A 25,674-nucleotide genomic window follows, 5' to 3' on the forward strand; every position below is an offset into this window, starting at 1 on the left:
TTAACTGGGCATGGTGGCTGATGCCTGTGGTTCCAGCTACTAGGGAGGCTGAAGTGGGAAGTTACTTGAACCCGGGAAGCAGAGATTGCACCACTGCACTCCAGCCTGGGTGACAGAGTGAGACTCTAAAAAAAAAAAAAATCCAAAAAACCCTACTTTCCATTAAGAAATTTTGTTTCATTTACTGACTCCCTGATATCTACAACTAGTCTAGTGAACTTGGGGAAGTTACTTTTTTTTTTTTTTAAGACAGAATCTTGCTCTGTTGCCCAGGTTGGAGTGCAGTGGCACGATCTTGACTCACTGCAACCTCCACCTCTTGGGTTCAAGCGATTCTACTGCCTCAGTCTCCCGAGTAGCTGGAATTATAGGCACATGCCACCAAACTCCGCTAATTTTTATATTTTCAGTAGAGTTGGGGTTTCACCATTTTGGCCAGGGTGGTCTCAAACTCCTGGTCTCAAGTGATCTGCCCACCTTGGCCTCTCAAAGTGCTGGGATTACAGTCGTCAGCCACTGCTCCTGGCCTCTAGTTACTTCTTAAACTCTCTGAACCTTGTTTTTTTTAAATCCTCTAAATGAGGATAATAGTTCATAATTCCTAACTTTTGTCATGAAAATTAAAGAGTAAATATATAGTATGTGGAGAAATGTAAATTCTAGTTCAAAAAATATAAGAAATAATGTAAATTCTGATTTACTTATCTGGTGAGAAATGCAAGGACATTTTTCTTTGGTGGTGGGTATTAAAAGGCCAAGGTATTTATATTCCACTGGATACATTTGGAAGAATGATTACCAGTTTTATTTCAAAATTTCAACATTGAGAACACACTAGGACTTACATCTTTTTCAACTCATGATGAAAAATTTTGTCAGCGAAATGTGTTGTTACGATTGTTTTATAAAAATCTTTTACGTCGATGAGCAAATATCTTAGAAAACCACTGCTGAGGAGAAATGTTATTTATCCAGAGACTTGCCTTAATTAGGAGACCCTACATAGCGCCCAGTAGAAATGTAATAAAGGCATTCACTTATTCCCTTTCTCAGCGCTGCCGTGAACAAAATTGAATGAAAAAAAATCAACCACGCTCCGAGTTCATGCCTAGACGCAGCCTGTAGTAGCCACGTTCCACCACTAGGTGGCACACGCCAAAGGCTCCGGGCGGCGGGCCGCCCGAGCACGCCTCTCGGTAGCCCCGTGGTATCTCTCGGCTTCCGTTGAGCACCGAGCAAGATGGCAGCTTCCGAGACTGTTAGGCTACGGCTTCAATTTGATTACCCGCCGCCAGCTACCCCGCAGTGTACGGCCTTCTGGCTTCTGGTCGACTTGAACAGATGCCGAGTCGTCACAGATCTCATTAGTCTCATCCGCCAGCGCTTCGGCTTCAGTTCTGGGGCCCTCCTAGGCCTCTACCTGGAGGGGGGGCTCCTGCCCCCCCGCCGAGAGCGCGCGCCTGGTGAGAGACAACGACTGCCTCAGGTAAGCTGCGCAGGGAGCCGGACGGCCGGGTGGGCGGCGGGAGGGGGACGCGCCTGCGCACGCCCGGGCTTGAGGCCGCTAGACCTGGTTGTGGAGGGGATGGGGAATGGGGGAGGGGATGAGGGTTTGAGGGGTGGGACTGTAAAAATGCACGTTCGCTAACCCGGGAGATACTGATTGATGTAGTCAACTTTGGGGCTCAGGAATCCGCATTTTATTGTTTATTCATTTGAGACAGAGTCCTGCTTTGTCGCCCAGGCTGGAGTACAGTGGCGCGATCTCGGTTTACTGCAACCGCCGCCTCCCGGGTTCAAGCAGTTTTCCTGCCTCAGCCTCCCGAGTAGCTGGGACTACAGGCGTCTGCCACCACACGAGGCTAATTTTTGTATTTTTAGAAGAGATGGAGTTTCTCCACAGTGGTCTAGGTGGTCTCGAGCTCCTGACCTCAGGTGATCCGCCAGCCTCAGCCTCTCAAAGTGCTGGGATTATAGGCGTGAGCCACCCCACCCTGCCCCTATTATTTTTATTTTTGAGACTGAGTCTCGTTCTGTTACCCAGGCTGAAGTGCAGTGGCACGATCTCAGCTCATTGCAACCTCCACCTCCCGGATTCAGTTGATCCTCCCACCTCAGCCTCCCGAGTAGCTGGGATTACAGGCGTTCACCACTATGCCCGGCTAATTTTGTTGTTGTTGTTGTATTTTTAATAGAGACAGGTTTCACCATGTTGGCCAGGCTGGTCTTGAACTCCAGACCTTAAGTGATCCTCCCGGCTTTCCAAAGTGCTGGAATTAACAGGCGTGAGCCTCTGCGCCTGGCCGGAATCTGCATTGTAACCAGCAACCTTCCCGGGATGCTTCTATGACAGGAGAATGAAACTTGGAAAAACCCTGATGCCTAAGGGCAGGGCCAGGGTTTCTTTCAGCCTTGATTTAACACATCCACACTTAGCTAGGCACTGTGGGACTGTGTTCCGTGTCCATGGTGCGGGAGACCTGGCCTTACCCTTGGCGGCCTTCACGGTCAGGTGCAGGAGACCCAAGCTGACAAAGGGGAATCGTCGCGTTTTCTTCATAACATGCTGTTGTCCAGCCTTAGTTCTCGTGTGCCCGGTGTCCCCTGAGACTTCTGGGTGGCGTATCATTCTGTGTCTCACCCAGACATTTTGGGGTTTTCTCAAATAAGTGTCTTGAGTCCTTTTGGGCTGTAAATTGGGAACCACAAAATAATCTTAAATGTGATTTTAGAAGTTAAAAAAATGATAATGAGGTGAGTATCCAGGAGCAATTGTAGTATGAATTGCTGAAATGTGGTTGAGTTGCCACAGTCAGATGATGGTATCACCAGTTTGGATGCATGTCTTGGACAGATTTATTCAGGCTTTTTTTTTTTTTTCTTTTCTCTTTTTTTTTTTTGAGACGGAGTGTCGCTCTGTCACCCAGGCTGGAGTGCAGTGGCCGGATCTCAGCTCACTGCAAGCTCCGCCTCCCGGGTTCACGCCATTCTCCTGCCTCAGCCTCCCGAGTAGCTGGGACTACAGGCGCCGCCACCTCGCCCGGCTAGTTTTTTGTATTTTTAGTAGAGATGGGGTTTCACCGTGTTAGCCAGGATGGTCTCGATCTCCTGACCTCGTGATCCGCCCATCTCGGCCTCCCAAAGTGCTGGGATTACAGGCTTGAGCCACCGCGCCCGGCCTTCTTTTCTCTTATAAACAAAGAGACTGGGTTTCCCATGCCCAGGCTGGAGTGCAGTGGTGCGGTCATAGCTTGCTGTAGCCTCGACCTCCTGGGCACAGGCAATCCTCCCACCTCAGCCTCCTAAGTAGTTGGGACTTAAGGCCAGGCAACCACGCCTGGCTAGTTTTTGTATTTGTTGTAGAGACAGGATTTTGCCATGTTACCCAGGCTGATCTCGAATCCCTGGGCTCAAGCTGTCCTCTCTTCTCAGCCTCCCAAAGCAGTGGGATTACAAGCGTGAGCCACTGTGCCAGCCTTCCTTCCCTCCACCCCCTTTAAGCTTCAGTTACAGTGAATTAATTCCAGAGTTGTGAGCCAGGCTATTTTCTCTTGCTGCCCTTTGTTGTTGAATATTCCTTACCCTTGAGCATATCAGATTCTGTAAGATTTCTTCAGAACATCAAGGAATTTAATTTGGAACAATAACTGCATCTTCAAATCAGGATGTTGGTGATGATTTATTGCATAATGTTCAACTGTTTCAAATGACAATTTGAAATAATCCGAATTTCAAAGAGTTTTTTCCCCCCTTTTTATTGACTGTGAAATAGGTCTCTATTCTCTCTGCAATTGAAAGATTATTTAAATATTACAATTCTAAGGATTGTGTCCCATCCTATTAAGATTACTTTCTGAACTGTCCCTTGCCTAATAAGTTAATAACTTGTGCTAGCTAACTAGAATTATACTTTAATGAATCATCTGGGCATTACATTCTTCATAATGAAGTTAACAATGACAAAAACAAACCATGAAAATTGTTATAAGTAATAATTACAACACGATGACAGGCAAATCCTTCCTAAATACTTCGAATGCACAGCTGCATGTGGCAAAAAATACCTCTGTAGTGGCTTCAGTGCAAATGGGCAGATTATAGAAAAAGATGAATCTGGAAAATTCATCTTTATTTTTGTTGTCTTATGCCCGCAATCATTGTTTTTCCCTAACAGATTCACTTTTCTTCAGAGCTATAGAAGAAAACATAGTCTCTGTTCTCAAAGTACCCAATATCGTTGGACTGGGACCCCAATAATGAGTTTCATGCTTTTGTATATTACCTTCTGTGATACGGGCAATTAGACTGAATAGTTAGACCAAGTTATACTGGTAAGTGCAGAAGCTGGTTGAGAAAAGGGAGATCAGCATGGAACAAAATGGTTAGGGAATTGAGCAGTACCTTGAAGAATGGGTGGGAAATATTGGATGATCAAAGCACAGCTGTAGAGACAAAAGCTGGCTGGACTTGATAAAAAGATGAGTCTGACCAGCCAAAGCATTCTGTTGGGATCATTGGCAGTACTGAGAAGTCTAACGAGGAAAAGTGGAACCAGGTTGTGGGAATCCTGAGGAACAGCCTTTGAGGCTTTAGATGTACCACACACTTGTATTCCACTGCTGTTTCCTCGTAGCCCATTCTCTTAAACCCCAGGAATCTGGCTTCATCTGCCCCCACGTTTCTGACAGTGAGTTCCTAAAGGTGGCCTCTAACTCTCCTGGGAGGAGGAGGAGGTGCTCCTATTGCCTTGGAGCCCCCTGCATTAGTTTGCTGGGGCTGCTATTACAAAATACCACAGACTGGGTGGCTTAAAAAATGGAAATTTATTTCTTACTCTTTTGGAGACTACAAGTCCAAGATCAGGGTGTTGGCAGATTTGGTTTTTTATTTTTGTTTTGTTTTATCTATCTATCTATCTATCTATCTATCTATCTATCTATCTATCTATCTATCTATCTATCTATCTATCTATCTTGAGATGGAATCTCACTCTGTTGCCTGGGCTGGAGTGTAGTGGCACAATCTTGGCTCACTGCAACCTCCGCCTCCTGGGTTCAAGTGATTCTCCTGCCTCAGCCTCCCAAGTAGCTGGGCTTACAGGCGCCTGCCATTGTGCCAGGCTAATTTTTTTTGTATTTTTAGTAGAGATGGGGTTTCACCGTGTTGGCCAGGCTGGTCTTGAACTTGTGACCTCAAGTGATTTGCCCTCCTCAGCTTCCCAAAGTGCTGGGATTACAGGGGTGAGCGACTGTGTCTGTCGGTTTTTAATTTTTTAAATTATTATTATTTTTTAATCATGCAGGCCTCAGAATTACAGTAGATTCAGAGAGATTCCCTTATTTTTTGAGACAGGGTCTCACTCCATTGCCCAGGCTGGAGTGCAGTAGCACAACCTTGGCTCATACAGCCTGGAACTCCTGAGCTCAAGGGCTCCTCCTGCCTCAGCCTTCTGAGTAGCTGGGACTACCAGTACAGTTTTTTAATTTTAGTAGAGAGGGCTCACTAAGTTGCCCAGGCTGGTCTCAAACTCCTGGGCTCAACCAGTCCTCCCGCCTCAGCCTCCCAAAGTGTTGGGGCTACAGGCCTGAACCGTGCACCCGGCCTGAGAATTCTCTTTTGAAGAGTCAGTTCTGTAAGGAAACAGTGCATTCTGTCCTCTCTGACCCTTTTAACTCTGGCAGTTAATACTTAATTAAGGCTGGGCACCATGGCTCATGCCTATAATCCAGCACTTTGGGAGGCCGAGGCAGGCAGATTGTCTGAGCTCAGGAGTTTAAGTCCAGCCTGGGCAACATGGTGAAACCCCATCTCTACAGAAAAATACAACAAAATTAGCCAGGCATGGTGGCACATGCCTGTAGTCCCAGCTGCTTAGGGGGCTGAGGTGGGAGGATTGTTTAAGCCTGGGAAGTAAAGGCTTCAGTGAGCTGACATGGTGCCACTGCACTGCAGCCTGGGCGACAGTGAGAACTTATCTCGAAAAAACCAAAACAAAAACACATTGATTAAATATTAGAAATGGGCCAGGCATGTTGGCTTATGCCTGTGATACCAGCACTTTGGGAGATTGAGGTGGGAGGATCACTTGAGTCCAGGAGTTTGAGACCAGCCTGGGCAACATAGGGAGACCCTTGTTCTACCAACCCCGCCCCCCTCAAAAAAAAACAAAACAAAAATAAAGCCGGGCTCAGTGATGGATACCTATAGTCTTAGCTACTTGGGAGGCTGGGGTGGGAGGATCACTTGAGCCTCAGAAGTTGACGCTGCAGTGAGCCATGATTGTGTCTCTGCACTCCAGACTCGGCAGCAGTGCAAGACCCCATCTCAAACAAAACAAAATATTAGAGATGAGTTCTCATTTCACATTGCTGTAGTTAGTGGCTCCTTGGATAATCAAAGGTAAAAAGTTTCCTACTTCTCTTATAATATACTTTTTCCCACACCTCACTCTCCAGAAGTATCCTTGTTAAGTTTGGGGTATGGGGCATATCTTGCCAGATTTCTATACATGTGCAACCATATGTACTTGTACTTTTAAAATACAAATATCATAACATACTGTTCTGCACCTTGCTTTTTCACCTATCATGGGCTGTCTCAGTATATAAAGTATGTGAGGTACATCATTCTTTTCTGTTTGCTACATAGTGCTTTCGTGAATATTCTTGTATATTTTTGTGTACTGGGAAAATGATTCAGTTGGATTTATTCTTAGAAGAGACACTCATTGGTCTAAGAGAAGGTACATATAAAAACTGGTAAGTACAGTCAAATTAGCTTCCAGAAAAGTTGTACAGACTTGTACAACTTTTAAAAATTCACCAACTTACCCATCATAGGACTAACAACATTCATTGTGTTAATAAAAATTAGAGCTAACATTTGGATATCACTTGTTCTGAGTCAGGCATGCTGTCTATAATAATTCACTGAGTACTATAATTATTGTCATTGTCCTCATTTTTATAGATGAGAAAGGCTGAGGTAGTGATTTTTTAAAAAGTTACAGTGGCAGAAATAGCATTTGAACCCAGGCATTCACTTTGGCCTAGGCAGGCAATGCGTAGGGGGGGGTATCAGGTTTGACAGATGGGCATATCAGTTTTTCTGCATAACAGAATCCTAGAAGCCCAATTGTAGATTTTAAGGGTGGACTTACATTTTGATAATACCACCCGGTTTGCTGTGCAGAGAGTTAGAATGAAAAGTGGGGATGGCCAGGCACGGTGGCTCACGCCTGTAGTGCTAACACTTTGGGAGGCCGAGGCGGGTGAATCAGCTGAGGTCAGGAGTTCGAGACCAGCCTGACAAATGTGGCAAAACCCCATCTCTACTAAAAATACAAAAAGTTAGCAGGGCGTGGTGGCGGGCGCCTGTAATCCCAGCTACTTGGGAGGCTGAGGCAGGAGAATTGCTTGAACACAAGGGGAGGAGGTTGCAGTGAGCCCACATTGTGCTGCTGCACTCTGGCCTGAGCGACAGAGCAAAATTCCATCTCGAAAAAAGAAAAGTGAGGATCTGTTTTTAAAGTTTCTTGGAATCAACTCTCTTTCGTCACTAGTGACCTAGGTAATTCACTTCTACTTGTGAAAGGACAACTGCATGCACTTCTGTTTGTAAAAGGATACTCTATTTTTTGTGATCCAGGTAAAGAAATAGAGAATATTGCCAGGGAAGGTGCACCTGACAGGAATGGTAACTAAGCAGACCCAGGAGAACCATTTCTTTTTCCCTGGATGGTATTTTGCCTCTCAATCTTAATATTTTCTTTCTTTCTTTCTTTTTTTTTCTTCCCAGATGAGGCTCACTGTGTTGCCCAGGCTAGTTTTGGACTCCTGGGTTCACGTGATCTTCCCTCTGCCGCCTGAGTAGCTGGGATTATAGGCATGTACCATGACACCTGATTATAATCTTAATATTTTAAAAACCGAAGTCATTCTCTTGGGGAACAGTAGGAAGTGGGGCTGCAGCAATCACAGGTCATACCTTCAAGCTAAATAACTGTAGAGGCATGGTCTTTTTTTTTAGATGGAGTCTCTCTCTGTTGCCAGGCTGGAGTGCAGTGGCATGATCTTGGCTCACTGCAACCTCTGCCTCCCGGATTCAAGCGATTCTCCTGCCTCAGCCTCCCGAGTAGCTGGGACTACAGGCGCGTGCCACCACGCCCAGCTAATTTTTGTATTTTTAGTAGAGATGGGGTTTCACCATGTTGGCCAGGCTGGTGTCAATCTCTTGACCTCGTGATCTGCCCGCCTCAGCCTCCCAAAGTGCTGGGATTACAGGCGTGAGCCACCGCGCCCGGCCAATGCATGGTCTTAAGAATGGGTGAGACGATGCTAAGAGCTGCTTTGGAAGGTGTGAGGATGTTGCCAGCTCCCAGGAAAGGAAGGGGTTCTCATCAACTGGATGTTACATGTGCTGTTTTCCAGGCCCTTAATAAACCACAGTGACTGAACAGTGTCTTGCAACCATTTTCAGAATTTGACAGAAAGTTTGGTCCTATTTGGTCATCTCAGAATTGAAGCTTAGATCATTGCTACAAGTAAAAACAAATTTATCAGAGATGTCAAGAAAAACATCTGATATTGTAGGGCTTCCATGGTAGTTCTTAGATTCATAGGATACCAAACTGACTTGCCAGATTAAGAATTATTTCCTTGCTATTAGATGCCAGGGTCCCCAGCTGGGAACAGAGGGGAATGTGTTTTTGTAATTTAAAATCCCTAGTCACTTAGCATTTTATTTCTCTCTTTATCCTACTGCTGATGTCAGTAACTCTTATTTTATTTTATCTTGATTTGTGTGTCTGTATAGTTATGTTTTCTGACAAATAATTGAGGATTTTTTTCAACTACCGCACTGAGGTAAATCCACAGGATTACTATGCCTTAAAAAATTTAAAGAATGCTTGTAACATACACTCCTATCATTCACCAGTTGTTCTTCATTTTCTTTTTTTTTTTTTTTTTTTTTTTTTTTGAGACGGAGTCTCGCTCTGTCGCCCAGGCTGGAGTGCAGTGGCCGGATCTCAGCTCTGCCTGCCACCTCGCCCGGCTAGTTTTTTGTATTTTTTAGTAGAGACGGGGTTTCACCATGTTCGCCAGGATGGTCTCGATCTCCTAACCTCGTGATCCGCCCCTCTTGGCCTCCCGAAGTGCTGGGATTACAGGCTTGAGCCACCGCGCCCGGCCTTTCATTTTCAAATATGATTGTCTACGTCTTTCCCTGGTCACTAAAAAAACTTGATGAAATATATAGCTGGATGTAAATGCCTTGTAAGTATAATCTGTGTTTTCAGCAGTGGCGCAATTACAGCTCACTGCAGCCTCGACCTCCTGGGCCCTAGTGATCCTCCCACCTCAGCCCCCCAGGTAGCTGGGACCACAGGCATGCGCCAGCCTGCCTGCCTATTGTTTGTTTGTTTGCGAGCTTGCTCTGTCGCCCAGGCTGGAGTGCAGTGGCACGATCTCGGCTCACTGCAAGCTCCGCCTCCCGGGTTCACGCCATTCTCCTGCCTCAGCCTCCCAAGTAGCTGGGACTACAGGCGCCCACCACTATGCCCCAGCTAATTTTTTGTATTTTTAGTAGAGACAGGGTTTCACTGTATTAGCCAGGATGGTCTCGATCTCCTGACCTCGTGATCCGCCCGCCTCAACCTCCCAAAGTGCTGGGATTACAGGCGTGAGCCACTGCGCCCAGCCTAATGCTTGTATTTTGTAGAGCCAGGGTCTCCCTATGTGGCCCAGGCTGGTCTTAAACTCCTGGGCTCAAGCGACCCTCCCACCTTAGCCTCCCGAAGTTTTGGGATTTCAGGCATGAACCACCGTGCCTGGCGCACAGGCACTTTTGAATGCTTACTATTTGCTTAACATCGAGGACACTCTCAAGACTTCCATCATTATCAGACCGCACATTCTGGGATTAACTGTTGCCAGTTGATAGAGGAATGAAGTTGCTTTCCTATAGTGACATTTTGGATGAAGTAGGGTTATTCAGAGAAACGTAACCAGTAAGAAACACACACACACAAATACTCACTCACAGACATGGGATTTATTGTAAGGAATTGGCTTATAGGATTGTGGAGGCTGAGAAGTCCTAAGTTTAGTTGGTAAGCTATAGACCAAGGAGAGCCAATGGTATATTTCTAGTTCAAGTTCGAGTTTGAAGGCAGGAGAAGACCGATGTCCCAGCTTAAAGAGTCAGGCAGAGAAGTGAATTCTCCCTTACTCAGTCTTTGTGTTCTATTCAGGCCTTCAGCAGGTTGGATGAGCCCCACCCACATTGGAGACAGCAATGTACTTTTCTCAGTCTAGCAATTTAAATGTTAATCTCATCCAGAAACAGCCTTGCACATACTCCCAGCATGATTGTTTTTGCCCACTGAGGCAATATATTTGTAAATATGTATTACATCCTTATAAAAAGAATCTCAGAATTTTTCCTCCTGTGTGTTTTTGTCTTGCTTCTTCATGGTCTGTGATGCCAGCCAAGGGTGTCAGTACAGTGAAACCAAACTGGTGGGATGGGAGCAGATTATTCTGCCATTTTTCTAGATCTTTGAGTTGCACATCAAATCTGGGGCTGATTACTCCATACTTGTTTAGCCTGCCTATGAGGTTTACAACAATTTTCCCAGCTCTGTGATCACCAGTGATTTCAGACTTGCCAGTGTAACCATGCTTCATCATTATAGTTGGAAGCTGGATGATGGGGCTGGGCACGATGTCTCATGCCTGTAATCTCAGCACTTTGGGAGGCCAAGGCAGGTGGATCACTTGGGCACTTGAGGCCAGGAGTTCAAGATCAGCCCGGCCAACATGGCAAAACCCCATCTCTACTAAAAATACAAAAATTAGTGAGGCATAGTGGTGGGTGCCTATAATTCCAGCTATTTGGGAGGCTGAGGCACGAGAATCTCTTGAACCTGGCAGGGAGAGGTTGTAGTGAACTGAGAAATGCACCAGTGCACTTTGGCCTGGGTGAGAGAGTTGGGACTCTGTCTCAAAAAAAAAAATAAAAATAAAAATAAAAAAACTAAAAGAAAAAAGGAAACTGGACAATTACTTTGGAGCTCAGCCTAATAAGAACCTGGCATTTACCTTGCTTTTCAGCTTTGTTGATGCCCTTGAGAGCATCAGCCAGGACATGCGTGTGCACCAGTGTGATGGTGTGGAAAGAGCCAGTGTCGTTTTAACCAGATATCTGGACACCCAATAGCCCAGACAAATTGATACATAAAATTAAGCTTCACAGAGTGTCATGGAATTGTACAGATGGCTGTCAATACCCCAGAGAACATAAATTGTTTAGTATTCACCTAAATTAAAACGAGTAAAATATTGTTAAAGAAAGCAGCCCACATTCTGAAACAAAATGGATAATCAGCATTATCACCTTTTAGGGTAGGTGACATGCATATCTTAGAAAGATTGTGAGTTTGAAGTTAGACAAACTGAAGTTTGAATTGCCTTTCTGCTACTTATCAGCTCTAGATTTGGGGCAAGTACTTGTCTGAGCTGTAATTTTGCGATCTGTAAAATTAAAAATACCTACTTTGTGTTGGTGTTTAGATTAGAGAAAAACGTATAAAAAATGTTTGGGATGCAGTAGCTATTCAATAAATAAAACTAGTCATTTGAAAGTTGACTGTGAGTAATGCTGTATGGGCCATTTTGCCAGAAAGAGTCTTTTGTCTTTAATTGATATGACATTTTTTCATTGACTGATGGTAGTTACATTTTGTAGAGTCATCTCAGTATATAACTATGTCCTGGAGATGTGTTTACAAATTGCTCACTCTAGCTTTCTCTCTTGTTCTGTTGACAGAGTTAAATTAGAAGAGAGAGGAGTTGCTGAGAATTCTGTAGTCATCAGTAATGGTGACACTAATTTATCTCTTAGAAAAGCAAAGAAGCGGGCATTTCAGTTAGAGGAGGATGAAGAAACTGAATCAGATTACAAATATTCAAAGAAGCATTGGAAGAGGCAAGAGAACAATAACAATAATGAGAAGGTCTTGGATCTGGAACCAAAAGCTGTCACAGATCAGACTGTCAGCAAAAAAAACAAGAGAAAAAATAAAGCAGCCTGTGTCATAGTGGGTGATGATAATGAAGAGACCAAAAGAAAATCACCAAAGAAAAAGGAGAAATGTGAATATAAAAAAAAGGCCAAGAATCCCAAGTTTCCTAAAGTACAGGCAGTAAAAGACTGGACCGATCAGAGATGTAGTTCTCCAAAAGGTTCTGCTAGAAACAGCTTTGTTAAAGCCAAAAGGAAAGCTAGTGTCAGCGTTTGCTCAAAAGAGAGTCCCAGTTCCTCCTCGGAGTCTGAGTCTTGTGATGAATCTATCAGTGATGGTACCAGCAGAGTCACTTTGGAAGCCAGAAATTCCTCAGAGAAATTACCAACTGAGTTATCAAAGGAAGAACCCTCTAGCAAAAATACAACTGCAGACAAACTGGCTACAAAACCTGGCTTTAGCTTTACCCCCAGCAAGGGCAAGACCTCTGGAACAACATCTTCTAGTTCAGACTCTAGTTCAGAGTCAGATGACCAATGCTTGATGTCATCGAGCACCCCGGAGTGTGCTGCGGGTTTCTTAAAGACAGTAGGCCTTTTTGCAGGAAGAGGTTGTCCAGGCCCAGGGCCATCATCACAGAGTGCAGGTGCTGCTGGATGGAGGCGTTCTGGCTCAAACGGTGGCGGCCAGGCTCCTGGTCCTTCTCCCAGTGTGTCTCTCCCCGCTAGTTTAGGAAGAGGATGGGGTAGAGGAGAGAACCTTTTTTCTTGGAAGGGAGCCAGGGGACGGGGCATGCGGGGGAGAGGTCGAGGACGAGGGCATCCTGTTTCCTGTGTTGTAAATAGAAGCACTGACAACCAGAGGCAACAGCAACTAAATGACGTGGTAACAAATTCATCTACTATTATCCAGGTAAGTATTATTTTTTGTAAGTTACCTCCTCCCTTTCCCCTTAGAATGTGTGTAGAGTTCATGTCATGGGTTCACATTTTCTCACCAATAATGATGTCACATGATTAACACTGTTTTTCAGAATCCAGTAGAGACACAGAAGAAGGACTATAGTCTGTTACCACTATTAGCAGCTGCCCCTCAAGTTGGAGAAAAGATTGCATTTAAGGTATATTTCAAAACAACGGTCACAGCAAAAAAGGTTCATTCCCCTTCCAAATAAACTTACTTAACAAATCAGGTTTAAAGTGTTTGTAAAAGCCCTTCCCACTGGAACCACAGTGTTGTCATGGGTTCCTGGTAGGGCTCCCAGACTGGTGGGGGTGGACACCCCAGCATGGCATGATGGAGGAGCTGTGGGAATGTGAGGGGATAAGAGGGCTTATGTATTTGTGGGTTTTTTCTTCTTTTTTTAGCTTTTGGAACTAACATCCAGTTACTCTCCTGATGTCTCTGACTACAAGGTAAGGATGTTTATTTAAAAGTAAGTTGTCAGTATATTAATAAAACTAAAGTCATATTTAATACTACTTGTATGGATAATACAGATTTGTTTTTTTACTAAATAAAAATGCCAGAAAGTAGAAAATGAAAACATTATCGAAATGTCAACTTTTTTGTTTTGTTTTGTTTTTTTTGTTGAGACGGAGTCTCGCTCTGTCACCCAGGCTGGAGTGCAGTGGCCGGTTCTCAGTTCACTGCAAGCTCCGCCTCCTGGGTTTATGCCATTCTCCTGCCTCGGCCTCCCAAGTAGCTGGGACTACAGGCGCCTGCCACCTTGCCCAGCTAGTTTTTTGTATTTTTTAGTAGAGACGAGGTTTCACCGTGTTAGCCAGGATGGTCTCGATCTCCTGACCTCGTGATCCACCCATCTCGGCCTCCCAAAGTGCTGGGACTACAGGCTTGAGTCACCGCGCCCGGCCCGAAATGTCAACTTTTTAATAGTATCACTGTGAAGTCTCCCAGTGTTATTTGCCTTATATTTGGGAAGAATCGAGTAGGAGAATGATGAGCTTAATTTTTACTTTTTAAAAAAAATATTAATTTTTTATTTTTAAATAAAGACGGGATCTTGCTATGTTGTCCAGGTTGGTCTCAAACTCCTGGGCTCAAGCAGTCCCCCCATCTTGGCTTCCCAAAGTGTTGGGATTACAGGTGTGAGCCACCATGCCCAGCCAGTTTAATTTTTTTAGTTACCTTTTTCTAGTTAGTTTAGACACACCAACTTATTTGGGTATTCATTCCCTCATGATTCTAAACTTTGAAAGAAAATAATAAACAGTTCTCAGCAAGAAGATTTGATTATTTTCATCATGGGAATCTATTTTACATATTTGTGAATTACTTCTGGTTATTATGATCTAGTATGATTTCTTTTGCATTATCAGTTAACCACAGGTAATTCATAAATATTATCCATGGAATTTACTTAATATCTGTATGAGTCTTTATATTGGCATGTGAGGTTTTTCATAGTTCAATAAAAGCTTAACTCAGTGGGATCACAGAATTACATGTTTCTTTTTCACCCACCAAAATTTTGTTGAACATCTTGTTAAAGTGCATCCTTTCTTTTTTTGATGTACGATATGGAATATAAGACCATTTTTTAAGGTAATAATTGGTAATGTTAATATAGTAACATAGATAAAACACAAGGGAATTTGATTTAATCTGGATTGATGCCTTGGAAGACTTTTAAAATCTTTATAAAAACCTTTCCTCAAGGCTGGGTGTGTTGGCTCACGCCTGTAATCCCAGCACTTTGGCAGGCCGGGTGGGCAGATCACAAGGTCAGGAGATCAAGACCATCCTGGCCAACACAGTGAAACCCTGTCTCTACTAAAAATACACACAAAAAAGTTAGCGGGGCATGGTGGCGGGAGCCTGTAGTCCCAGCTACTCGGGAGGCTGAGAGCAGTAGAATGGCATGACCCCGGGAGGCAGAGCTTGCAGTGAGCCGAGATCACGCCACTGCACTTCAGCCTGGATGACAGAGCGAGACTCTGTCTGAAAAAAAAAAAAAAAAAAGGAAAAAAAACCTTTCCTCAAAAGCAGGCTGGAAGAATCAGTTAATGAAGGGATCTGGTGGGTTAGTTCTAGGTCATTGGTGTTTTGTTTTTATCTTCTTAGGCACTTAGTGTCTCCTGTGGATGAGGTGATCGTGTAATTTATCACCTAAATGAGGATACTTGTGAGTGAAAGGGAGTGCTATTAATAGTTATGCTGGAAAGATGAACAGACCTGTCTTGAACAAACCAGGGTGTTTTGTCACCCTACCAAAGATAACTAATTTAATTGTGTGATATATGAGGAAATGGAAATGAATATTGTATTGATACATCCCACAACCTCTGTAAATTGTAATTCTAGATGATACTGATTTTTAAAAATTGCATATTAATGGCCAGGTGCAGTGGCTCGTGCCTGTAATCCCAGCACTTTGGGAGGCCAAGGTAGGCGAATCACTTGAGGTCAGAAGTTCGAGACCAGCCTGGCTAACATGGCAAAACCCTATCTCTACTAAAAATACAAAAATTAGCCTGGCATGGTGGCATGCACCTGTAGCCGCAGCTACTCAGGAGACTGAGGCACAAGAATCACTTGAACCCGGTAGGTGGAGGTTGCAGTGAGCTGAGATCGTTGCACTGTACTCCAGCCTGGGTGACAAAACGAGACTCTTAAAAAAAAATTGCATATTAAATTGGTGTTAGTCATCATAGTTATTAATGTTGGAAGGTGATTTGCCTACTTTAGGTGACAAAATTTTTTGAAGATTTTTGAAATTGCTTTCACAATCATTTTAAGAATGAAAATTGGTTCTACTTTTTTGCTTTGACCTCAAACGCAGTTATCCAGCTTGATCATCTGCTTTTTTCACTAACCTTGTCTCCAAAAATTAAATTAGTTAAATTCTGTACTCAAAAATGTAGTCTCCCAAGCTCCTGATTCCCTGTTGAGTCTGGTTCTAAAAAACACTGTTGACTGTGCTCAGAAATTCTAGATAGAGTCAGGAGGAACTGGTTGCTTGGCCTCTCAGTATGTACCCTCAGAGGCTACCATGTGTCTCCCCATCGCCTACATGCATGGGCAGCGCATCCTCTTGATGCATTAGAAAATCAGCTCCCACACCTGGAGACCTGGGAGAAGGGGAATTGGGATCTTACCAGTGATAAAGTGCCTTCTAGTTTCTCCTGAGGGGTTGTGATCACTATTTTAGAAGGGTTCTAAAAGCATCAGGAACCGAGGCAGCACCATTAGAATATATCTAGTCTCTCCTGATGAATGCTGTCATGGTCAGTGGTCACTTGAATATATCCACCTGGTGTGATTTTTCCTCCTTTTCCCGCATTCACTCACTTTTGGTTCCCTGGTGTAATCTTTACTTTCATCGAGTTATTTAAGGTAGTGTCTGCCATTTATGATTTAAGTGTGTCTGTTTTGCCTCTAAAGATATTTCTGTATATTCACATAACGGGTTTATTAGTCTACTTGTTTTTATTTTCTCTATATGTGGATTTATTTTTCAATTTTTCAACTGAGATAAAATTCACATAACATAAAATTCAACATTTTAACCATTTTAAAGTCTACAATTCAGTGATTTTTAGTATATTCACAGTGTTTTACATGTTGATTTTGACTTGGACTTTTATTTTTGAAAGGAAGGAAGAATATTAAGCCACAATCCAGAGACCCAGCAAGTAGATATAGAAATTCTTTCATCCTTACCTGGTGAGTCTTTTAGAAAAGAATTTGAAAATTTAGGCTCTTTCTATCTACAGTGGTTTATGAATAGCTTTTACACGCAGGAGATGTTCTCTTCCTTGGCCTCCATATAACTGGCGCTCCCCACTCCTTTCCGCACACTGTAACCCTGGGGACTCATCGGAGATGTTGGATATATTCCAAAACTGTTGGGCTAGTTCTTATTACTGTAATTATATAATTTCATAAAAGTTTATATGAACTGATGAAAATTGATTATAAAAATAGTTATTCCTAGGAAGCCTAAGTTGAATGCTGACTCAATAAATGCTATGAAATTATGGATGGGTGCGTGAGCTATAAAAGATTGGGAGGAATTTTGTAAAAACTGAGGAAGATTCTGCACTTAGATTGTCTTGCAAATTTTTGCAATCTTGCATTATTTTTAAAAAGTCCAGGCTGGGCATGGTGGCTCACGCCTGTAATCCCTGTACTTTGGGAGGCCGAAGGTGATGGATCACTTGAGGTCAAGAGTTTGAGACCATCCTGGCCAACGTGGTGAAACTCTGTCTCTACTAAAAATACAAAAATTAGCCAGGCGTCATGGCACGTGCCTGTAATCCCACCTACTGGAAAGGCTGAGGCAGAAGAATGGCTTGAACCTGGGAGGTGGAGGTTGCAGTGAGCTGAGATCGCACCACTGCACTCTAGCCTGGGTGACAGAGCAAGACTCAGTCTCAGAAAAATAAAAATAAAAAAAAACACCAAAACTGTAAATTGTGGAAATTGCAGACAATACAACGGTATGGTTTATAAAAGAAAGAGCTCTATTCAGTGAACTCATAAAACCTACTCAGCTCTGTTTCAAAAGATTGTCAAATGAATATATGTTTGTATATTAAGTCAAAACAAAATATCTAAACTGTGTGTATACATACACTTTCACATATCATTTTAAATAGTTACTGGCTTTATCTCTGATTTACCCCACCTGTTACTGGAACTGAATGCCTGGAATAAGAGCGCTTTTATAATATGTAGCTTAACTTGGAGTGTACTATAGGGGGTCCCTGGCCAGAGGACAGGGGAGATCCCTTTTCCTTTAGCAGATCCTAAAGCAATTAATTGTTTACTGTGTGTGTGTGTGTGTGTGTGTGTTTGACAGAGTCTCACTCTATTGCCCAGGCTGGAGTGCGGTGGTGCAATCTTGGTTCACTGCAGCCTCCGCCTCCCAGGTCCAAGCAATTCTCATGCCTCAGCCTGCGGAGTAGTTGGGACTACAGGCACACACCACCATGTCCAGCTAATTTTCATATTTTTAGTAGAGATGGATTTTGACATTTTGGCCAGGCTGGTCTTGAATTCTTGGCCTCAAACAATCCACTCGCCTTGGCCTCCTAAAGTGCTGGGACTACAGGTGTGAGCCACCATGCCCAGCCTGTTTTCTGTTTGTTTGTTTGTTTGTTTGTTTATTTTAGAGACGGAGTCTTCTCTGTCACCCAGGCTGGAGTGCAGTGGCGCGATCTCGGCTCACTGTGAGCTTCACCTCCCAGGTTCACACCATCCTCCTGCCTCAGCCTCCCGAGTAGCTGGGACTACAGGCGCCTGCCGCCACGCCTGGTTAATTTTTTGTAGTTTTAGTAGAGACAGGGTTTCACCGTGTTAGCCAGGATGGTCTCGATCTCCTGACCTCGTGATCCACCCACCTCAGCCTCCCAAAGTGCTAGGATTAGAGGCGTGAATCACCACACCTGCCTTCTGTTTATTTTTAAATAAGGGATTGAATAAAAGATTCAGTTGACAGAAATCAGTCCAAAGAGTTTTTCAACAAAGTTCCTTTATGATATTAAGTAAATGTTTATATATAACTTATACTAGTTTCCTACCCTTCTTCTGATGAGGTTTCATTTATAGAAATCCCCTTTCTTAAGAATGGTGGACAGAAAAGTTTGTCCACTGTCAAATTCTGCACATACAGCCTGATCAGTGCTTGCCAGGTGATTAATAGTGATAACATCCACTTAGAGTTTTTCTTCTTTAGGGCATCAAGAAATGGCTTTGGAGGCCAAGGTGGGAGGATCACTTGAGCCCAGGAGTTCAAGACCAGCCTGGGCAGCATAGTGAGACTCTGTCTCTAAAAAAAAAAAACATAGCTGAGTGTGGTGGTGTATGCTTGTAGTTCTCCCTACTTGAGAGGCTGAGGTGGGAGGATCACTTGAGCCCAGGAGGTGGAGGCTGCAGTGAGTCATGATTGCGTCACTGCACTCTAGCCTGAGTGACTGAGCAAGACCCTGTCTCAAAAACAAAAAAGAAAGAAAGAAATGGATTTATCTGTTCTCTAATAGCAATGTCAGTTGTCCTTGATGTGGTGGTTCTGATATACATAAATTTCAGTTACCATGGTTTAGTTAAGTAATACCAGTCCCCCAGCGACATTGCGTATGTTAACTGTGAGTAAGTGCATAAAGTACTGCCAGTAGCTCTTTAGTCCACATATCACTATAAAACGTAAATAACAGATATGTGTCACGATCCATGACCCATCAATTCAGTGCTTTCAGAGTCCGTCAGTGACTGGTCACTGTGCATCTGTTATTCAGTTCACATACAGAGCAGAGCATGCAGGTGTGGTGCCTCCTTGTCTCTCATTGATAAAACTGCATGACATTTTACAAAACTTATAATCGAAGTAGGGAATAGGCCCACAAAGATAAAGGCACAGCAAAGAAACAAAAGTGGTGATGCTGAAAGTGCCATCCAAACTGAGTTTAAGGAGAGTCTGTAGAAGAAAGAGCTCACTGTGGAAATGTTGACACTGCCAGTGAGGTGAACTTGTTGACTTAAATGAGGAAAATGGTCGTGGCAAAAAGGATGAAAATGTCCCCAAAGTGACACCAGCAAAAACAAAGATTTTACAAAGTAAAAAACAAATTCTTTGAGCTATTTCATGACAGTAGAAGTTCAGAGGATAAAATGTAGACAGCAGTTTCAAACTTAGAAAAGAGTACAGGAGTTGTACAAAACACAGAGAAGATGCTTGCACTGTATCATAAGTTACAGGGCAAGAGCACAAGCACTGTTCAAACTCCCCTTGATAAGTTTCTGACAGAGAAATAAAACGCCTAGAAAGAAAGAGAGAAAGTTAGCTCTCAGTGTTCCTAATGTAATTACAGTGTACTCATAAGTACAGTGTTTTTACTTTACTCATTTTTAATTTCCCTATGTAGTAAAGGTTTTTAATGTTTTGGCAAAATTTTTTAAAACTCATAAGGCAGTAATAATTTTTCCTATTGATTATTAAGATTGTTTTGCATGGTTTCAGCTTGTACAGTCATTTTTTCAATCCCATTCTACCATAGAAAGCAAGGACTGAGGCCGGGTACGGTGGCTCATGCCTGTAATCCCAGTGCTTTGGGAGACCGAGACGGACAGATCACTTGAGGCCAGGAGTTTGAGACCAACCTGGCCAACATGGTGAAACCCTGTCTCAACTAAAAATATGAAAATTAGCTGGGTATAGTGGTGCATGCTATGACTGTAATCCCAGCTACTCAAGAGGCTGAGGCACAAGAATCACTTGAACCCAGGAGGTAGAGTTTGTAGTGAGCCGAGATTGCACCACTACACTACAGCCTGGGCGATAAAGCAAGACTCTGTCTTAAAAAAAAAAAAAAAAAAAAAAAAAAAAAGGGACTGCCTGTGTTACCAAGTAGTAGGAAGCATATGTGATTTCTAAGGACAGAGCAGCATTTCCTATTACCTTCCCTTGTTGAAACACATAAATTAATTAATTTTGGGGATTATGTTGTGGTGCCATATTCAGTTCTGGTAGTACTAATGACAGTTCATCAAGCTTATGAAGGAAAAATTTTCTCTGATAAATGGCTGAGAAGTCCCCCGGTCCAGGCTTTTTCTCAGGATCCTCCTGTATTGAGCACCCCGTGCTTTCCTGTACATACCCAGCCTTCACATTAATTGACAGTTTGTTTGTGGCTGTTTTCTTAATGATAGAAATACCCTGTAGAGGAACATTTTTAACTATTGAGAAATAACTTACTCTCTTTCCTCCCTATCTTCTTGTTTCAGCCTTGAGAGAACCTGGGAAATTTGATTTGGTTTATCACAATGAAAATGGAACTGAGGTAGTGGAGTACGCTGTGACACAGGAGAGCAAGGTAGGTGTGCTTCTCTTCTTGCATTGCTTGGCCATATGTTCTCTCTGTGATTTGGAAGGTGGCATTGCACTACAGGCCCTGGGGGGATCTATGGTGTGGCAATACCAGTGCTAAGTGCCAAATCAGGGCTCCATCTTGGCCCTCATAGAGCCTGTGTGACAAGATGCACAAATAACAAACTTTTCTTTAAGAGTGTACAGTTGTTTAAAATTATAGCTATATAAGGATTCCAGCAGGAAAGGGTAGCATATTTAGAAACTTTATTGGCATATGCATTCAGAGAAGCGCATATAATTACATGGCTTGAACAATTTTCACATGAACATACCCATGTAACCAGACCCAGATCAGGAAATAGAACATAACACCCACTCCCAGAACCCTCTGTTATGTTCCCTTGCAGTCACTACTGTCCCCCAAGTGTTACCACAGTTCCAACTTTTATTTTTTTGAGAGAGTGTCACTGTGTGGCTTAGGCTGAAGTGCAGTGGCATGATCTTGGCTCACTGCAACCTCTGCCTCCCAGGTTCAAGTGGTTTTCGTGCCTCAGCCTCTGGAGTGCCTGGAATTACAGGTGCTTGCCACCTCGCCCAGCTAATTTTCGTATTTTTGGTAGAGACTGGGTTTTACCATGTTGGCCAGGCTGGTCTTGAACTGCTGACCTCAAGTGATCTGCCCACTTAGACCTTCTAGAGTGTTGGGATTACAGGCGTGAGCCACCGTGCCTGGCCTGAGAGTTCCAACTTACAATAGCACAACAGTTTGAAGAGTGATATAAAATGATGATCCCGTCCTCTGACTTTAAATCCTTAAATTGCCATTTTAGGAAGTATATGGTTTATACCTTTTTAAGCAGCCAGACCTACCAGAGTTGTTGGCAGTGGCTAGCTCATTAGGTTATGGTGGCATTAAATAGAAGTTAGATTTAAGAAAATGCTCTCTTTTAAGGTGTTTATACTTGAAATGTTATAGATACTATTCTGTAGATTTCAATATTGCAAACATTTTTTCTGAAGTGTGAACTTGTAGAAACCCTAGCCAGACTGTATGTTTTACCTTGTCTTTAAGGTAGATGACACTTTTAGGGATTTATTCCAGAAACACGTTTTTAGTGTTTGTAGTAGGATCAGCAGATTTGGCCTGGTCTCCTGTACTTCTTTATTTTATATATATATATATATATATAAATTTTTTTTTTTTTGGTTGAAATTGGAAACTGCATTGGAAAATTAAACCTTGGAGGCTTTTCTGTCTATGCCCTAAACAGAGGCCTGAAGTAGAATAGAAAGCCTGTAATTAGGCCGGGAACCATGGTTCATGCCTGTAATCACAGCACTTTGGGAGGCTGAGGTGGGCTGATCCCTTGAGTCCAGGAGTTCAAGACTAACCTGGGCAACATGGCAAGACCCCATCTCCACAAAAAATACAAAGATTAACTGGGAGTGGTGACACATGCCTGTAGTCCCAGCCACCTTTGGGAGTGGTGGGGGCAAGGCAGGAGGATTGCTTGAGCCCAGGAGGGCGAAGCTGTAGTGAGTCCTGAATGCCACTGCATTCCAGCCTGGACTGTAGAGGTGAGACCCTGTCTCAAAAGCAAAAAGCCTGTAATTACCGTTTTTGACACTAGATGGCCCTCATTATTCATTCATAGGACCAAGCCTTAGCGTTTGCTTTCTCTTGGTGGGCTGTGAAATAGTTCATTTTTTGTTTTGTTTTTTTCTTTTTTTAATTGTTATTATACTTTAAGTTCTGGGATACATATGCAGAACATGCAGGTTTGTTACATAGGTATACGTGTGCCATGGTGGTTTGCTGCACCCATCCCCGTCATCTACATTAGGTATTTCTTCTAATGCTATCCCTCCCCTTGTCCCCACCCGCCAACAGGCCCCGGTGTGTGATGTTCCCCTCCCTGTGTCCGTGTGTTCTCATTGTTTAACTCCCACTTATGACTGAGAACATGTGGTGTTTGGTTTTCTGTTCCTGTGTTACTTTGCTGAGAATGTCCCTGCAAAGGACGTGACTCACCCTTTTTTATGTCTGCATAGTATTCCATGGTGTATATGTGCCATATTTTCTTTATCCAGTCTATCATTGATGGACATTTGGGTTGGTTCCAAGTCTTTGCTACACACGTATGTTTATAATAGTTCCTGTTTTTAGGTAGCTTAGGATAAGAACGACAGAGCAGTGCAAAAGGACATCAGCATCCTAGTGATACCCATCTGGACCACGTCTAGTTCCCATAAGGTCTCCAAGCCACCTGTCCACAGGGCAAATCAAATGGAGGAGTTGGGGGAGCTACTCCCTCCCGCAACCCCTGCATCCCTGTTCTTAATCAACGAAAGATGAAATATGTTTAATGTAAAATTTAGCTTCATTCTAAGTAAATGAGTTATTTATTTATTTATTTATTTATTTACTTATTTATTTATTTATTTTCCCAGCACAGAGTTTCACTCTGTCACCCAGGCTGGAGTGCAGTGGCGCGATCTCCGCTCACTGTAACCTCTGCCTCCTGGGTTCAAGCAATTCTCCTGCCTCAGCCTCCCAAGTAGCTGGGACTATAGGCATGTGTCACCACGCCTGGCTAATTTTTGTATTTTTGCAGAGACACATATTGGCCAGGCTGGTCTTGAACTCCTGACTTGAGATGATCCACCTGCCTTGGCCTTCCAAAGTGCTAGGATTATAGGCGTGAGCCACCGTGCCTGGCCTCTTTTTTTTTTTTTTTTTTAATTAAAAAAAAAATAGAGATGGAATCTCACTAGGTTTCCCAGGCTGATCTTGAACTCCTGGGCTCAAACGTTTCTCCCCCTCAGCCTTCCAAAGTGCTGGGATTATAGGCGTGAGCCACAGCGCCTGGCCTAAAGAGTTACTATACCCTAATTGAACTCAGTTTATTGGAACCCAAATTATTCCCATTCTTCAGTCATTCTACACTGATGGAAAATTTACTTGGCTAAAAATTTTAACTTACTAAAACCTGTATGACCTCAAAATGAAGTGCCTAAACTGGGGATTTTGTCTTTTTCCTCAGATCACTGTATTTTGGAGAGAGTTGATTGACCCAAGACTGATTATTGAATCTCCAAGTAACACATCCAGTACAGAACCTGCCTGAGTATGACCTCTCCACCTTAGAGTTTATGAATGTCTTGTTTGTGAAAGTGACTATAACCTGAACTTTTTTTTTTTTTTTAAAGAGGATTTGGAAGTTGTATGGATTTTTGTTATCTTCACTTTACTGCATAGGAAACAATCTACCTCATCATTTAAAATGACATGGGTGTCGGTTTTGTAGATCTTTGGTTTTTTTTTGTCAGGTTTAATTTCAGCTAACAAAATGTAAAACATGACATTCCCTGCAGACATTGTTGTATACCAGTATGGTTTCTTCTCTTTTTTAAATGTTTTTGGCCATCAAGTAGCAGTCGTCGGTAGGAGTGTATAATACCAAGAATGTGCTGCATATCTTGTCTCAATAAGTTTTAAGTAACACTTAAAAATATTAAAGCATGTTACTTGATCTAATTTTTTAGCATTTGAGTTGTTCCATTAAATGGAGCATCTCATAAATTTCAAGTATTTTATACTTGCAATTGTTAAGAGTTAAAAGGTAGTTGGATGTGTCATAGACAATGAGTTAAGGAATCCTTTCATGTTTTTCCCAACTTTAAAATTAAGGATTCTCAGGGCCCTGTGTAGAGCAGTGAAAATAAGATGTATGTGTGTGTGTATGCCTGGAGGAGAACTGGTGTTCCACTTGGGTGAGAGGATTGGCTGTGAGCTTCAGACCAGGAAATGTGTCATCTTGCCAGGCGCCTGGCTGAGTGTGCTGGAGTGAGGATCTTAAACAGAAACTTCCTTTTCTGTTATTATTCACTACAAAGCTAAAATGGCCAAATATATACTGTGAAAATTGGTTTCATTTAACAAAAGATCAGATCCCTCCTTCAGCTGTACACATTTTTAAATAAAATCGTATTGAACTAAACACCTCTACCGAGTCATCATGTTGAGTATTGCAAATTGTTGTCTTATTTTACAATAACGTGAGATTACAATTTTCTGTAACAAGAAGGTTTGCTTTGACTGATGAGTCTGATGTTGCAGAGTTTGGTCCAGTGGAGTTTGTCTGATCTGCGAGCCACTGTGCCAGTGGAGATGCTGGCCAGTTTTACTTTGCATGACAGGAATGTGTTTCAAAATGTGCATTTATTGATTTGTAATGAGAAATATTACTCCCGAAAGGATGAGAGTAATGTGAATGGTGGGATCTTGGCACTGGGGTTCTGTGTAGCACACTTGCCTTCCAGGGTTGGAAAACAAATTAAGATAATTAGTAAACAATTGACCAAAGGAAAATGTTGACCTCAGGGAGTGTTTTCATCAGATTATAATCAGTTTATGAGTCACTTTTTCCTCTGTTGTGTTTGTCAGACTATGAATAGAGTCCCCTAGATTATGAAGTCAATTTAGGGGGCCATGACCAGCATTTTGAAAAATAAAAATACAATAGAATAGAAAAACAAAAAGTGGGTCACATCCACCAATGCTGTTTTTTTTTTGTTTGTTTTGTTTTGTTTTGAGATCAAGTCTCACTCTTTTGCCCAGGCTGGAGTGTGGTGGCATGATCTATTTCGGCTCACTGCAACCTTTGCCTTCCAGGTTCAAGCGATTCTCCTGCCTCAGCCTCCCCAGTAGCAGGGATTGCAGGCGTCCGCCACCATGCCTGGCTGATTTTTGTATTTTTAGTAGAGACAGGGTTTCACTGTGTTGGCCAGGCTGGTCTCAAAACTCCTGACCTCAGGT

At 42.9% G+C, this 25,674-nt stretch overlaps 1 protein-coding gene across 1 annotated transcript; it reads left to right on the forward strand.

Moving 5' to 3' along the window:
- The first annotated feature begins 1,215 nt into the window (after nucleotides 1–1,215).
- Nucleotides 1,216–24,387, forward strand: COIL (coilin). The gene is given in 8 exon segments (XM_023204569.2): nucleotides 1,216–1,438; nucleotides 1,440–1,486; nucleotides 11,830–12,937; nucleotides 13,059–13,145; nucleotides 13,393–13,440; nucleotides 16,642–16,711; nucleotides 20,771–20,859; nucleotides 23,900–24,387. Coding segments are annotated over 8 exon segments (1,731 nt in total). The 5' UTR covers nucleotides 1,216–1,240; the 3' UTR covers nucleotides 23,984–24,387.
- Nucleotides 24,388–25,674: the final 1,287 nt, after the last annotated feature.

This window comes from Piliocolobus tephrosceles, chromosome 16 (genome assembly GCF_002776525.5).
Source record: "Piliocolobus tephrosceles isolate RC106 chromosome 16, ASM277652v3, whole genome shotgun sequence".
Classification (NCBI taxonomy): Eukaryota; Metazoa; Chordata; class Mammalia; order Primates; family Cercopithecidae; genus Piliocolobus; species Piliocolobus tephrosceles.